Below are 16,093 nucleotides of genomic sequence, written 5' to 3' on the forward strand. Positions count from 1 at the left end.
GAAGTGGAAGTGGTTTTTTTTTGTTTTTTTTTTTTTGGCTGATGCTGTATAAGCTTGCTTTCTTGCATCAAATGCCTCTACTAAAAGTAAAGTGCAGCCATTATCAACCCACTGCAGGATGGAAGCCTCCTCAACAATTCATGCTGAGGGAAATGGACCATAATCTGCCACGCTGGTCCAGTGCGGGTTGGCAGATCGACCGTATTCAGCAGTCAGGGGCTTGAACCCCGGTCTACTCAAAGAGCGTGTGCTACTGCACTCCCGCTCCTGCCCACTGGGCTATGGAGGCCTCTACTAATGCTAATGCTAATGCTAAAACCTTGGGATAGGTCCTGATGATATTTCCATTTGTGCTCTCTTTGCTGAATTAATATTATCTCTTTCAATGGCTGTTTTTTCAGGTAGGGACCGGATTACGGTCCCTGAAGAAATAGGTTTATCAGGATTCGTGCGAGTTTTGAGTTGGTTCAGTGCCCAGGCTCCCCACCCACCACAGAGCCCAAAGGAATGCCCACTACCTGGTATGCAAGAAATGCGCTCAGGAGTGGGACGCCAGGGCTACCCAGACACCATACCTGCACCACTGCCAGCCTGAATCCTGTCCCTCAGACCATGAGGGTAGGGGCGTGGCATTGACACGGTTGATCCTCACAGGCGAGCCTACTAGTCAGTTGATCCTAGCAGGGCCTTCCAGGACCAGCTGTCTTGTCGAAGCAGGGACCAAAGTGGTGTATTGAAGCTGGGCTCCTCAATCACCAGGATCCCCCTTTCCAAATTTCCAAGGGTCGCAGCGCACAGCAAACACACTGAATTCCACTGATGTTAGCTTGGAACCTTGGCTATGGGTGTTGGATCCCAGTGATGCTAATCTGGAGAACCAGCAGTGTAACTGGAAGGTCCCCTCACTACATACAGGTGCCCACATCGAGGGGTATTTGAAATGACTATGCCTTCATAATTGCCATGCTAGTGCTCCTGATCTAAAACTGGACTTTGAGATGGCCTCTGGTGTTGAAACAAGTGCACGAACTATCCAAAGATGGCTTTCGGAATGTGGTCTGCATGCCTATTGGCCCAAGAAGAAGCCTTTGTTGACCCAACAAATGAGGAAGAAGCAACTTGCTTGGGCTAAAACACGTTTTATGGACAAAAGAGCAATGGGACAGCATCATCTTTTCTGATGAATTGAAATTCAACCTGCATGGCTCGTATGGGAAGCGATATGTCAGAAGAGGAAAATCGGAGGCATACCATCCTGACTGCATAACACCAACTGTAAAAAGCTCCACCAGTCAGAAGGTCTGGAGATGCATAACAAGCAAAGGGGTGGGGCGGATTAAGTTTATTAATGGAACAGTAAATGCAGAAACCTACATTGCTATCTTGGAGTGGAGGAGTGCCTGAAATGCATTATTAGGGATCACCACACAAAAGTCCAAAACTGCATTTTTCAACAGGACTCAGCATAAGTTTAATGCTATTTAGATTTACCGTGAGTTTGTTGTCTTATCTCACAAGGCTTAAAACATACACCAACGTTTTCCCTCATTTTTCTCCCTTAAGATGCAGTCATACCTCAGAAATGCTGGCATTACAGTGTTGGACTAGCCCGGCAACAGTACAGATTTGAACCCTATTGAAAATTGCTGCTACATAATGTCGTTTAAATTTCCCCGAAGAAGCCAACAAGTAAGATTCAGCTGCAGGAGAGCATTGTAAGGGTGCAGTACCATGAAATTGGGCAACCGTATATCCAAAAGTTGATTAACTCTATGCCAGATCATTGCAAGGCTGTAATTGCAGCACGAGGAGGAACAACAAAATATTGAAGACTTATTTTGCTGATTTACAATACATAATACTGTTACGTTAACTTGTCATTTCATTTGTACACGTAAATGCAATAAAATGTATGTTTGGTTGTCATGATTTCCATTTGCATGATTTCTCATATTTCCATTAATTACGCATTTTACCCTTTGGGAAGATATTTATAGCAATTAGGCATATCAGGTGGAGTCTTTTTATTGGATTTCATTCACAGAGATATATATCCCATTGAACAAATGCATTTTGAAGTTTCCGCAACCCACAATGCAGCGCAAAACATTATTTGCAAAATTCATAAGTGATGCAGTTTTTTCGTCCACCACTGTATATGGTGCATGGTAATATTCTGGTACTAATCATTCTTGATCCTCAAATTATCAGTGTAGGAACACACTTGGCAGAGAGTGATCTTATAAAGTGCTAAGGGTGGATGACAATGAGTGAAATCTCAGTTGTTAAAGGTGAGAGCAGGGGTTTTTATTTCAAGAGAGGGACTATGACAGACCAAGACACATGGCCTTATTACAAGTTTACATACAGAATGCAAATAAAAAACACAACAAGCAGAGGATGCCAAGGTGGATGAATAGGGAAATGATTAGTTTAACAGAGTAAAAAAAAAGATAGCAATATTAAAGAAGGTGAATTTTTAAAATTCTTTAAGATCTTTAAAAAATATATATTTTAAAAACCTTACACATGTTTTAACTGAACAAAGCTAGTACTTTATTTTTTAAATCTCACTTTATAACCCATGTTTTACCTCTTTTTTTTTACAGGGCAATGAAAAGCTCTGAAGCATATACGAGTATGTGACAGTTTAAAGTTGATCTGTACTAGTACTACAGAAATAATTAGGCTGGCAAAAGCTGAGTATGAGAAATTAGTATTAATAGAGGCAAATTATGTAAGTAAGCAAGCTTATAAAGGAGTGGTTTTCATCCGTTTTTTAATAATGGCACCCCTAAGTAATTTATTTTATTTTATTTTGGGGCACCGCTACTCAATTTTCTGCCTGTTAGATACGATTCTCTCTCTTCTCTGTGTATATATACATATATCTAATATTAAAAAAATATGTTATATGATAGCTATTACAATAATATAACTATAAACAAAATTATAATTCATAATACAAATTATATATATATATATATATATATAATTATTTTATTCTGTATATAGAAGTACTAAATAAACATCAATTATAGATCACTACAAAATTAAAAAAGATACTGTACACCTTTTTATAATGAAATAAATATATAAACTTTAAAAAAAAATAAGTTTAAATAACTTAAACCCATATTACGTGGCATCCTACGGTGCTGTAGCACCTCAGTTGAAAACTACTGTTATAAAGTGTGAGAAAAAAAAAAACTCCCATCACCTGTCCATTCTCTGAAATAGTTGTCTAGTTCTTCCTTGAATTTAATCAAATGATTCACTTCCACAACAACAGATGGAAGTTTGTAGCTGAAGAAAAACCTCTGCCCATCTATCTCCCACAACCATCCTTCCTCAATTTGAATTTATGCACCCTCGAGTGTGTAGTTTGAACAAGACTAAACAAGATATTTTAAACATATGTCAATACAAAGAAAAGAGAAAATCAGGCTGGCTCCTTACATAATGGAAGTAGGGAAATCACTAATAACCCAGCTGATGAGCTTAACGGATAATTTATGTCAACCTTTTCAGATAAAATTATCTTTGTGTATTGGGAAGAGCAGTGTTTCTTAAAATAATTTTTCTAAGGAGAAATCCTGTGGATGGCTACTTGTTCATATGTATAAATTTTACAAACACCAATTAATTGATTACATTATTTCTGTTGCAATTTTTTATCACTGCCATATTTTGAATATTCATATTATAGTATGATCTGTAATTTTCCACATAATTTGCCATTTCTCTCAAGTACCGACTGCTCTTCTGTTGTTTTATATAGTATAATTTTCTATTCCTTTTAAATTCATCATGTCAATTAATTTGTCACGACTGTGAGGGTCCCCACCAGGAACAAATTAACAAGATTATACTGCTGACATGAATCATATGTTCATATAATCACATGAACCAGTCCTGCTAACATGAATCATATGTATTTCCTGTAACAGAAGATGAACTATAGCAGGAGCTCTCAAATTGTAATAAAGTATGATAACATTCTTTACACTAAAAGGAAATATAAGACTTAATATTACTTTTCTTAAATAATGATTACTGACCAAAACTGACCTTTTCTTTGTTGTCTTTTTCTTTTATTATTGGTTTTGTTTCAATCTTTGTTCCAACAGGAATACAATTCATGGTGGGTCTGTTAACTGCTTCCTTTACTGGTACTGCTTGTCCATTTCCTGGAATAAGGAGAAATGCCTAATTGTAACTGCATATATAACAAAATTTGTATAATTCATATTCTTTTGTTTAATTCAAACTTTTCTCATAAATATATACACTAAATGACTAAAAGCATTCGAATATACAGAGGTAGTTGCAAAAAAAGGCCTTTTAATCAAAAAACCTATTATATGGTAGGGCAACGACAGTCTCAACTCTCCTGGGCATACTTACCAATTTCAGGTAGATGTCAGCTGGAATTTGCTCCCATTCCTCCTGCAAAAAAAATTGCTGGAGGTGGTTTTAAAGTAGACAGTTTTGACCACAACCTAATCTGGCTCAGAATTCTAAGACAGCCAATCCAACTTTTCAATGTCACTGTCCTCAAAACCAGTCCTGCTGATATGAATCATATTTCCTTAGTATAGCTGAAGTGTAGTACCATAATTTAGCAAAATGTCCAAGTAGGTCATGAAATCCATCATATACTCAGAGGCCCAAATCAACGGTGTTTCTATTGTTAGGGAAACATGTTACAAACAAGATAGCTGAAATTAAGATAATATTATTATCATTATTAATAGCCATATGGTGAAAAGAAGCCTGAGGCTTATGCTGCACCAGGGGAAAAAAAAGTTCCCGAGTTACCCTGAGAGAGAGAGAGAGAGAGAGAGAGAGAGAGAGAGAGAGAGAGAGAGAGTCAAAAGTAGAAGGGAATCACCAAGAAAGAGAAGAATGATGATATCCAGCTCGGGACCCTAGGTGTGCCAAGCCCTAGGTTATGTAAAGAGTTTAACTAATGTACAAGTTAATGATGATACCCTGATGTTGCAATGATGACAACCCAGTTGCGAAGTATAAATCCACAATATGAGAGATGCCTGATGGTGTGGAGTAATTTAGATTACTGTATAGTTTAGGACTAAAGCCTCAGGTTAAGTAAAGAGTTTAACTAATGTACAAGTTAATGATGATACCCTGATGTTGCAATGATGACAACCCAGTTGCGAAGTATAAATCCACAATATGAGAGATGCCTGATGGTGTGGAGTAATTTAGATTACTGTATAGTTTAGGACTAAAGCCTCAGGTTAAGTAAAGAGTTTGACTAATGTACAAGTTGGCAGATTAGTTAAACAAGTACACATTGGTACATTTCTGTACATAGCCAACTACTTAAGTAGTTATAAATCGGAATCATTAAGTATATCTCACATTGTGAATACCTTCAGAATGAATTCTTCACAACATTGCAACACCAGGGTACCTGCCCACCCACTTATTGGCTCCCCACTGATGAGGAGCCAATAAGCTCCAAAATGGTGCCATATGGGTAATGGTATCCACTGAGAATAAGTAACAATAGTCTTCTTCTATAGTGAAGCATTACTTATTCGAGGTAGTGCAATACAATGGCAACTCGTGAAGGTATTCACAATATGAGGTATACTTAATAATGCCAATTTATAACTACTTAAGTAGTTGGCTATGTACAGAAATAATGCAATTGCACTAACTTGTGCATTAGTTAAACTCTTTACGTAACCTGAGGCTTTAGCCCTAACCTATACTGTTATCAAAATTACTCCACACCATCGGGCATCTCTCATATTGTGGATTTATTCTTTGCAACTGGGTTGTCATCATTGTAACACCAGGGTACCTGCCCACCCATTGATGAGGAGCCAATAAGCTCCGAAACGGTGTCATATCTGCTGAGAATAAGTAATAATAGTCTTCTCTTATGGTGAAGTGTTACTTATTCGAGGTAGTGCAATATCATGACAACTCATTGTGAAGGTATTCACAATATGAGATATATTTAATGATGCCAATTTATAACTACTTAAGTAGTTGGCTATGTACAGAAATGATGCAATTGCACTAACTTGTACATTAGATAATAAAAGTAACAATATTGCAGAATACTTATCTTTTAAAGGCATAAAAGGTGATATCATTATACAAGTAGGAACTAATGATATTAAGCATAGTCAGTCTGAGAATTTACTTCATAAATTTAAGACAGCCCAAAAAAGGGTTGGGGTTAGGGCTGAATTTGAACATTTATGGAATTTTACCAAGGCATAATAGAAGGGAGTACATGATGAAAACCATGTTAATCAATCAAGTCTTGAAAAGATTATGCAAGGCTACCAAGGCTCATGGGGTAAAATTACCCTTGTTAACAGGAGAGCTTGTTTTCACAGAGGTGTGTACTATGAAGGGAGAGACACACTATTAGTTTAACACGTTCACTGCTACATAAATCTGAGAAAACTCATTCAATGTGCTGTAATTTTTGGAATGTTGAAAAAATCAACATTTCTACATCACTGGCATTCCTAAAATTCACACATAATGGTTGAAAATTAAAGTTGAATTCAATGCTAAAAGTACTTACTTTTGTGCTGAGCTGTAAATCAAAACAAATTTTAAAATTTTATAAAAATTTATTTGTGTTCATGTACATGAATTAATGTTAACACAAGCAAAAAACAAATAAAATTGTGTGCCAATTCTATAAACAAAAGATCCAAGGAAGTGCAGCCAGTCGACATTACTAGACAGTGCAGTGTCAAGTCAGTTTGGTGTGACATGAGCACTGGAAGATCAAAATTGAGAGTAGGAGTGTGTTACAGGCCTAAATGACTCTGATGAGTACAATAAAAAACTTTACAAGGAAATAGACTGGGCCAGAAAATCAGAGAATCTTATAATGGAGGATTTTAATTTCCTGGATATTGACTGGAATTTGTGGGTTGGTCACTCACACACTAGCAAACCTGTTGTTGATTTACTGAATGATTGTTTTCTACATCAGAATGTTCGGGAAGCAACTAGAGGGAGTAATATTCTTGAACTGATATAAGCAGTGATTCTTCATGCATTAAGAATCTGCAGATAAAGGAACGACTAGATGGCAGTGATTACAGTGTGCTGAAGTGGGATTTACTCAAAGAGGTAGTTGCCATCAGAGGTAAAGGGAAGGGTTTTTGCTTTCGTAAAGGCAACTACGGTGGTCTGAGACAGTATTTAAATTCTATACAGTGAGACCAACTGATGATGTTACCAACAGCAAATTCAAAATGGGAAGCATTCAAAGAATTTATCTTGGAAGCTACTAGGCTTTACATACCAACTAAGAAATATTGTTCAAGGTTAAGGCCTAAATGGAAGTCAGATGAACTAATGAGACATGTGGCAGAGAAGAAAAATGCATGGGATACATATAAATGAATGGGTGACATGAAAGCCTATGATAGATATAAGCTGGTCGGTAACCAAATCACAAAGGAGATTAGGCAGGCAAAGGCAGATTATGAGAAATCTTTGGCAAAGGATGCAAAAGAAAAACAGCAGAGTTCTTTACCTATGTAAACTCTAGAAGGAAATGGATGAATCGGATTGGTCCACTGCATATTGATGGTTCAACTGTTGATGATCCTGCTCAGGTGGCTAACAAACTAAATGAGTATTTTGCATCTACATTCACACATGAGGAGTTATTCAGTAAGGGGAATGCCAGAAATGAAGTAAACTCTGGCAGTGAGCTAGATTGTTTTGTAATAACTGAGAGCAAAGTGGAGGAGAAAATAATTATTGAAGATAAACATAAAAAAGGCACCTGGGGGCGGATGGGATCTATCCAGTTACATTAAAGGAGTCAGCAAAGGAAGTAAGCAAACCCTTAGCCATAATTATGAGAGCTTCCCTGGGCTCAGGGGAGGTACCCATGGATTGGAGATGTGCAAATGTGACCGCAATTCACAAAGGAGGATCAAAGGGTGACACAACTAATTATAGATCTGTTAGTTTAACTTCTGTTCAAGGGAAATTAATGGAGGCACGGGTTAAAGAAGCACTGCAGGACCATCTAGACAAGACTTCAGTTATAGGTCAGACACAGCATGGTTTTGTTAAGGGGAAGTCTTGTCTGACCAATTTGATCGGATACTATGATGTGGTCACAAAGGAACTGGATGCAAAGAATAATTTTGATGTCATATATTTGGATCTTAGAAAAGCTTTTGATACTGTTGCACATGGAAGACTGCTTCACAATTTTGAGTAGTGTGGCATTGGAGGCAAATTGTTGCTATGGATAAAGGGATGGTTGAGTGGGAGAAGACATAGAGTGGTAATCAATGGACACTGCTTTTCGTGGACTAATTTTATTAGTGGAGTCCCTCAGGGTTCAGTGTTGGGTCCATTGTTGTTTCTATATTTATAAATGATATTGATGATGGTATATCAGGCTTAATGCCCAAGTCTGCAGATGATACGAAGGTTGGCAGGGCTGTTAAGGATACTAATGACAGTACACTGCTGCAACAGGATCTAGAAAAGTTGAGCAGATGGGCTGATAGGTGGCAAATGTAAAGTACTGCATATGGGAAGCAGTAACCCCAGAGTAACATATTAACTCTGTGGTACTATACGGACAGTGTTAGAGAATGAAAAAGATCTGGAGATAACTGTGCAGGCAGATGTGAAGTTTTCTGAGCAGTGCAAACGATCTGCAAGAGTAGCTCATGGTGTCTTGTCAATGATATACAGGAATGTTTCTAGCAGGTATAAGAAGGTGATTATTCCCTTGTATAAGGCAATGGTCAGGCGACACTTTGAGTACTGTATACAGGTCTGGAGGTCTCATTTTAAGAAGTATGTAGAGCTGCTGGAACAAGTAAAGAGAAGGGCAACAAGATGAGTGAATAGAACAAATGGTTGCTCTTACGAAGAAAGGCTTAAGTTCTGCAAATTACAGTGTCAGGAGACTAGGCACCGGCGAGGTAATCTGATAGAGGTGTATAAAGCGTTGAATGGTTTGAGCATGCTCAATGCTGATGGGATTCTTCGTCTTCAGAATAATCACCTGAGAGGACATAAATTCAAATTGAGGAAAGACAGTTGTAGGATAGATGTGTGGAAGTTTGCGGGTAGTTGATTGGTGGAACAGACTTCCATCTTTTGTTGTGGAAGTTGATAGCCTAAATAAATTTAAGGCTTAGCTGGACAGGTATGTGGAATGAACAGAGGAGTGAAATGGGAGCATTTTTTTTTTTTGGCTGATGCTGCATAAGCTTGCTTTCTTGCATCTTATGCCTCTACTAATGCTAATGCATTCAATCAATGTGCCAAAACTGATTAGCTGTTAATTTCATGTGTATGGCACTCAACGGTTAACTGCTAAAGAATGACTGCTTGTATGCATTACAGCACAGCACTTGGAAGCATTTTGAATAGAGATATTCATTGCAGCAAAACACTGCTAATGTTGTTTTACATTTTATATGCATAAAGGCAATGAACGTGTCAATGGCAGCCATTACCAATTATTACTAAGAGTGCTAACAGGTATACACATACTTGCTTATATACTAATTTTAGGAACCAGTCAATAAATTTGATGAATTTGAAGTATTGGTTAAAGTAATAAAATGCAAATTGTAGTAATATCAGACACATGATGCCATTCTGATATAGGGGATGCAGAACTTGAATATGGTGAGCACAATATGTAGAGAAAGGAAGGACAAGTGGGGACAAGTTATGCTGTTGGATAAGAAGCACATTGTGATTTCAGATTTGTTATATTTCAAGTTTCCTTGTCTTGTGCATTTATCACTATCCTAACCAAGGACCACTGTACATCAATTCTTTCTTCTTTCAGAATAGCATCTGGTAGACTCTCAGACTGAAATGATTGTTACACTGAAAAACATTTATTGCTTCATTTATTTCTTTATCTTTAATGACATTCAGAAATAGTGGAAACTTGTTCACTAACAATGTCAAATTTGAAAATGATTACTGTTATTTTATGAAATTTGTGCTCCTTCAACATTTATAAGCACATAATTTTTCAATGGTAACTGATCACCATATCGTCACATGCAGCAATCAAACACTTCCTCACCGAAAAAAAAAAAAAAAAAACAGAATCTTCTCTTTTTGTTTTAGCTCCTTCATGATTTTGGTAGTAGAAATGCCTATGACTACGTCAGATTGATCCTGATTTGGTCTAGTTTGGTAATCTGTTTCCAAAAGTAAATGGGAGATTTAATAACTGTAATTCTATCATATTTCATCATATTCTTCAACATATCTAGGAGTAATGATCTTGGTAAATGGATTTGAAGTACATAGTAAATGTATTCGAAGTACAGTAGACTGATGAGCTATGTTTGCATTTTAAACTTTGGCATAATATTTAAGAGAAACAAGCAAATTGCTTTATAGTAGTAGTAGTAGTAGTAGTGGCATGTGATGCAAGATAGCAAATGTATGAGCTTATGCAGCATCAGCCAAAAAAAAAAAAAAAAAAAAAAAAAAAAAATCACACCATTCCCTCCAAATGCCTGTCCAGTTCCTCCTTAAATTTATTCAAGCTATCAATTTCCACAACGACAGATGGAAGTTTGTTCCAGCAATTAACCACCCGCTGGCTAAAGGTAAATTTCCGCACATCTATTCTACATCTGTCTTTTCTTAATTTGAATTTATGCCCCCTTAGGTTCGTAATCTGAACAAGTGGAAGGATCCCATCAGAATTCAGCGTGCTCAATCCATTCAAGGCCTTATATACCTCAATCAGATCACCGCGCAGGTGCCTAGTCTCCAGCCACTGCAATTTGCAGAACTTAAGCCTCTCTTGGTAAGAGGATCCCTTCATTCCCCTCACCAATCTTGTTGCCCTTCTCTGTACCCGCTCAAGTAAATGTACATCCTTCCTAAAATGAGGTCTCCAGACCTGTACGCAGTACTCAAGGCGTGGCCTGACCATTGCCTTATACAGAGGGATAATCACCTCCTTTTCCCTGCTAGCAAAATTCCTATATATCATTGACAAAACCCCATGACCTGCCCTGGCAGCCTGTCTGCATTGCTCAGAGAACTTCATATCTGACTGCACAATTACTCCCAGGTCTTTTTCATTTTCTACCACACAGTTGGTACATTTCTCTGGGGTTATTTCTACCCATATGCAGTACTTTGCATTTGTCAAGGTTAAACTTCAGTTGCCACTTCTTAGCCCATCTGCCCAAATTATCTAGATCCTGTTGCAGTAGCACACTGCCATTACTGTCATTAACAACCCTGCCAACCTTTGTATCATCTGCAAACTTCGACATTAAGCCTGATATACCTTCATCAATATCATTGATAAATATACAAAACAACAGTGGACCTAACACCGAACCCTGTGGGACTCCACTAATAACATTAGTCCAAGAAGAGCAGCACCCATCGATTACCACCCTCTGTCTTCTTGCACTTAACCATCCTTTTATCCATTGTAGCAACTTACCCTTAATACCATTCTGCTCCAATTTGTACAATAGTCTACCATGCGCCACAGTGTCAAAAGCTTTCCTGAAATCCAAATATATGATATCAAAATTGTTTTTTGCATCCAGTTCCTTTGTAACCACATCATAATATCCTATCAAATTTGTCAGACAAGACTTTCCCTTAACAAACCCATGCTGTGTCTGAATTATTGCTGCAGTCTTGTCTAGATGATCCTGCAATGCATCTTTAACCAGCGACTCCATTATTTTACCCGGAACAGAAGTTAAACTAACTGGTCTGTAATTACTCGTGTCACCCTTCGATCCCCCTTTGTGAATTGGGGATACATTTGCACATCTCCAGTCCGTGGGAACCTCCCCTGAGTCAAAGGATGCTCTCATAATTATGGCTAAGGGTTTGCTTAGTTGCCTTGCCGCCTCCTTTAATATAACTGGATAGATCCCATCCCCCCCAGGTGCTTTTCTTACGTTTAACTTCAACAATTTCTCTTCCACTTTGCTCTCAGTTATTACAAGATCATTAAGCACCCTGCTACAATTTGATAACCTTTTGCCATTTTCAAACCTTAATAATTCCTCACGTGTGAATGTCGATGCAAAATACTCATTCAGTTTGTTTGCTATCTGAGCAGGATCATCAACATTCGAACCATCGATGTCAAGTGGACCAATCAGATTCATCCCCTTCCTTTTAGAGTTTATATAAGTAAAGAAATACTTGCTGTTTTTCTTAGCATCTTTTGCCAAGGATTTCTCGTAATCTGCCTTCGCCTGCCGAACCTCCTTTGTGACCTGATTACAGATTAACTTATATCTGCCATAGGCTTCTGAGTCGCTTGATAATTTATATGCATCCCATGCATTTTTCTTCTCTGTTACGAGTCTCATTAGTTCATTTGACAACCATTTAGGCCTAAACCTTGAACAATATTTCTTAATAGGTATGAAACTTTTAGTAGCTTCCACGATTAATTCCTTGAATGCTTCCCACTTAGAATTTACTGTTGGTAACATCGTCAGTTGTCCCACTGTACAGAATTTAAAAACTGTCGGAGACCACTGTACTCGCCTTTACGGAAGCAAAAACCCCTTTCCTTTACCCCTGATGGTAATTAAATCTTTAAGTAAATCCCACATCAGTACACTGTGATCACTGCCACCTAGTGGTTCTTTTATCTGCAAATTCCTAATACATGAATGATCACTGCTGATAACCAGATCAAGAGTATTACTTTCTCTGGTTGCCTCTCGAACATGCTGCTGCAGAAAACAATCATCCAATAAATCCACAAAAGTCTGACTAGTGTGTGAATGCCCAACCCACAAGTTCCAGTCAATATCTGGGAAGTTAAAATCCCCCATTATAAGACATTCCGATTTACTAGCCCACTCTATTTCTCTGTACAATTGTTCATTGTACTCATTTGAGTCATTAGGCCTATAACACACTCCTACTCTAATTTTTGCTTTCGCAGTGCTTATGTCACACCAAACTGACTCAACAGTGCACTGTTCATCTATATCAACTGGATGCACTTCTTTTGAATTTATATTTTTCTTTATTAACAGCATAACACCTCCTCCCTTCCTATCCTGTCTATCCTTTCTGTACACATTGTACTCCCCAAATTCCAGTTCGGCATTCCTTATATCTGGGTGACACCACGTCTCTGATATCCCAACAATATCCGCCTTTGATGTCTTGACCAACACTTCAAATTTATTTACTATACTTCTAGCATTGGTATACATGCACCTATTCCTATTCCCAGCCACTCTTACACATCCCATATACCCACCTGTTTCACGATGACTGACATCCGTCCCTGAAACCCCCAACACCCCTCGCTCCAGGTCGCTACTTATTCTAATAGAAGTTGTGCAAGAATCACCTTCACCTCTGCCTACGGCTACTGTTAAACTATTAGTCCTTGTATCCCCCCAAGCTATCAGTTTTCCGACCCACCTAACACTGCCTCGATAGCATCAGCAAATATTCTTGCACCCTTTCTATTTAAGTGTATCCCGTCCCTGTAGAAGCAATCTCACCTGTTAACAAGTACAGTCCAGGCTGAAAAAAATTCTACCCCTTGAGCCTTGCACAATCTTTCCAGGGCCGAATTGATCAACAAGGCTCTCATCATATACTCCCTCCTATCGTGTCTGGGCAGAATTGCAGACACTTTCAAATTCAACCCTACTTCACGGCTTTTTTTCAACAGTGACCTGTACTTGTTAAGTAATTCTGCCGGTCTCCTACTCTTAATATCATTAGTGCCAACGTGTACAACTATATCACCTTTTGTGCCCTTAAAAGATGATATCTGCTCTATAACGTCATCAACCTTTGCCCCTGGCAGACATACCCTGGTCCTATTCAAGCTAAAAGGGTAGAACATGAGTAGACTTTCTCCAAAAGTGAGGAAAACATACTTACAGTAGTCGGCTTGATTGGCCTGTTTAGGATTTCTTTTACCACAAGTTTGTAATTCAGAGTCTGTTAACTTTCCTTCTTTCAAAACTTATTTTTGATCATGAATTAGATTCGGATATCAGGCAGTACCACTCACTAGTGATTGCTTGTTACACTTTTCAATTTGGTAGGCTTTTCATACCAAATAAGAAATATTGTTCAACATTTAAGCCAAAGGGATGTCAGATGAACTAATGAGACTCATGGCAGAGAAGAAAAACAAATAGGAGGCAGAAACATTATCAGGCAACACAGAAACCTGTGGGAGATATAAGTTACTCTGTAATCAAATCACAAAAGTCAAGCAAGCGGAGGAAGATTACAAGAAATCTTTGGCAAAGGATGCAAAGAAAAACAGCAAAGACTTCTTTATTTCTGTAAATTCTAGAAGGAAGGGAATGAATCAGATTGGTCGGTTTGACATCGATGGTTCGACTGATGATGATTCTGCTCAGTTAGATGATGTTCAACTGATGATGATTCTGCTCAGTTAGATGATGTTCAACTGATGATGATTCTGCTCAGTTAGATGATGTTCAACTGATGATGATTCTGCTCAGTTAGATGATGTTCAACTGATGATGATTCTCATTCAGTTTTGACAAACTGAATGAGAATTTTGCATCTACATTCACACAAGGAGGAATTCTGTGGGGAAGTGAAAGCCAGAAGTTTATCAAACTCTACCATGGATTTTATAACAACTGAGAGTAAGGGAGAGGAGAAATTATTGAAGTTAAACGTACCAAAGGCACCTGAGGTGAATGAGATCTATCCAGTATATTAAAGGAGGCAGCAAAGGAAGTAAGCAAGCATTAGCATTAGTAGAGGCATATGATGCAAGAAAGCAAGCTTATGCAGCATCAGCCAAAAAAAAACTTCCACTTCACCCCTCCGTTTGTTCGAAATACCTGTCCAGTTGAACCTTAAATTTATTTAGGCTATCAACTTCCAAAACAAGGGATGGAAGTCTGCTCCACCAACCAACTACCTGCTGGCTAAAAGCAAATTTCTGCACATCTATCCTACATCTGTCTTTCCTCAATTTGAATTTATGCCCTCTCAGGTGATTATTCTCAGCAAGAGGAAGAATCCCATCAGAATTGAGCATGCTCAAACAATTCAAGGCTTTATACACCTCTATCAGATCACCTTGCCGGTGCCTAGTCTTAAGACACTGTAATTTGCAAAACTTTAGCCTTTCTTTATAAGAGAAACCCTTTGTTCCATTCACTAATCTTGTTGCCCTTCTCTGTACTTGTTTCAGCATTTCTACATCCTTCTTGGAATGAGGCCTCCAGACCTATATACAGTACTCAAGGTGTGGCCTGACCATTGCCTTATACGAGGGATTAATCACCTCCTTATCCCTGCTAGAAAAATTCCTGTATATCGTTGACAAGACACCATGAGTTACTCTTGCAGCCCATCTGCACTGCTCAGAGAACTTCATATCTGCCTGCACAATTACCCCCAGATCCTTTTCATTCTCTACCACTGTCAGTGTAGTACCACAGAGTTGATACGTTACTCTGGGTTTGCTGTTTCCCATATGTAGTACTTTACATTTGTCAATGTTAAACTTCATTTGCCACCTCTCAGCCCATCTGCTCAACTTTTCCAGATCCTGTTGCAGCAGCGTAGCATTAATAGTGTCCTTAACAACCCTGCGAACCTTTGTATCGTCTGCAAACTTGGACATTAAGCTTGATATACCATCATCAATATTATTTATAAATACAGAAAACAATAATGGACTCAACACTGAACCCTGAGGGACTCCACTAATAACATTAGTCCACGATGAGCAGTATCCATTGATTACCACTCTCTGTCTTCTCCCCCTCAACCACCCCTTTATCCATAGCAACAATTTGCATTCAATGCCACACTGCTCCAATTTGTGCAGCAGTCTTCCATGTGGAACAGTATCAAAAGCCTTTCTAAGATCCAAGTATATAATGTCAAAGTTATTCCATGCATCCAGTACTTTTGTGACTGTATCATAGTATCCAATCAAATTGGTCAGGCATAACTTCCCCTTAACAAAACCATGCTGTGTCGGGGCTATAACTGAAGTCTTGTCTAGATGATCCTGCAGTGCTTCTTTAACCAGTGCCTCCATTAATTT

At 38.3% G+C, this 16,093-nt stretch overlaps 1 protein-coding gene across 1 annotated transcript in view; it reads right to left on the reverse strand.

The window, feature by feature from the left end:
• Window positions 1-16,093, reverse strand: part of LOC150083272 (sodium channel protein para-like) — a 1,345,866-nt gene that overhangs the window by 396,723 nt on the left and 933,050 nt on the right. The window contains exon 21 of the mRNA XM_090377950.1: window positions 4,058-4,190. Coding sequence (XP_090234076.1) covers window positions 4,058-4,190 — 133 coding nt within the window. The remainder of the gene's footprint in view (window positions 1-4,057; window positions 4,191-16,093) is intronic.

Source organism: Mastigoproctus giganteus, chromosome 7 (genome assembly GCF_048544385.1).
Source record: "Mastigoproctus giganteus isolate SK-2022 chromosome 7, ASM4854438v1, whole genome shotgun sequence".
NCBI classification, from domain to species: Eukaryota; Metazoa; Arthropoda; class Arachnida; order Uropygi; family Thelyphonidae; genus Mastigoproctus; species Mastigoproctus giganteus.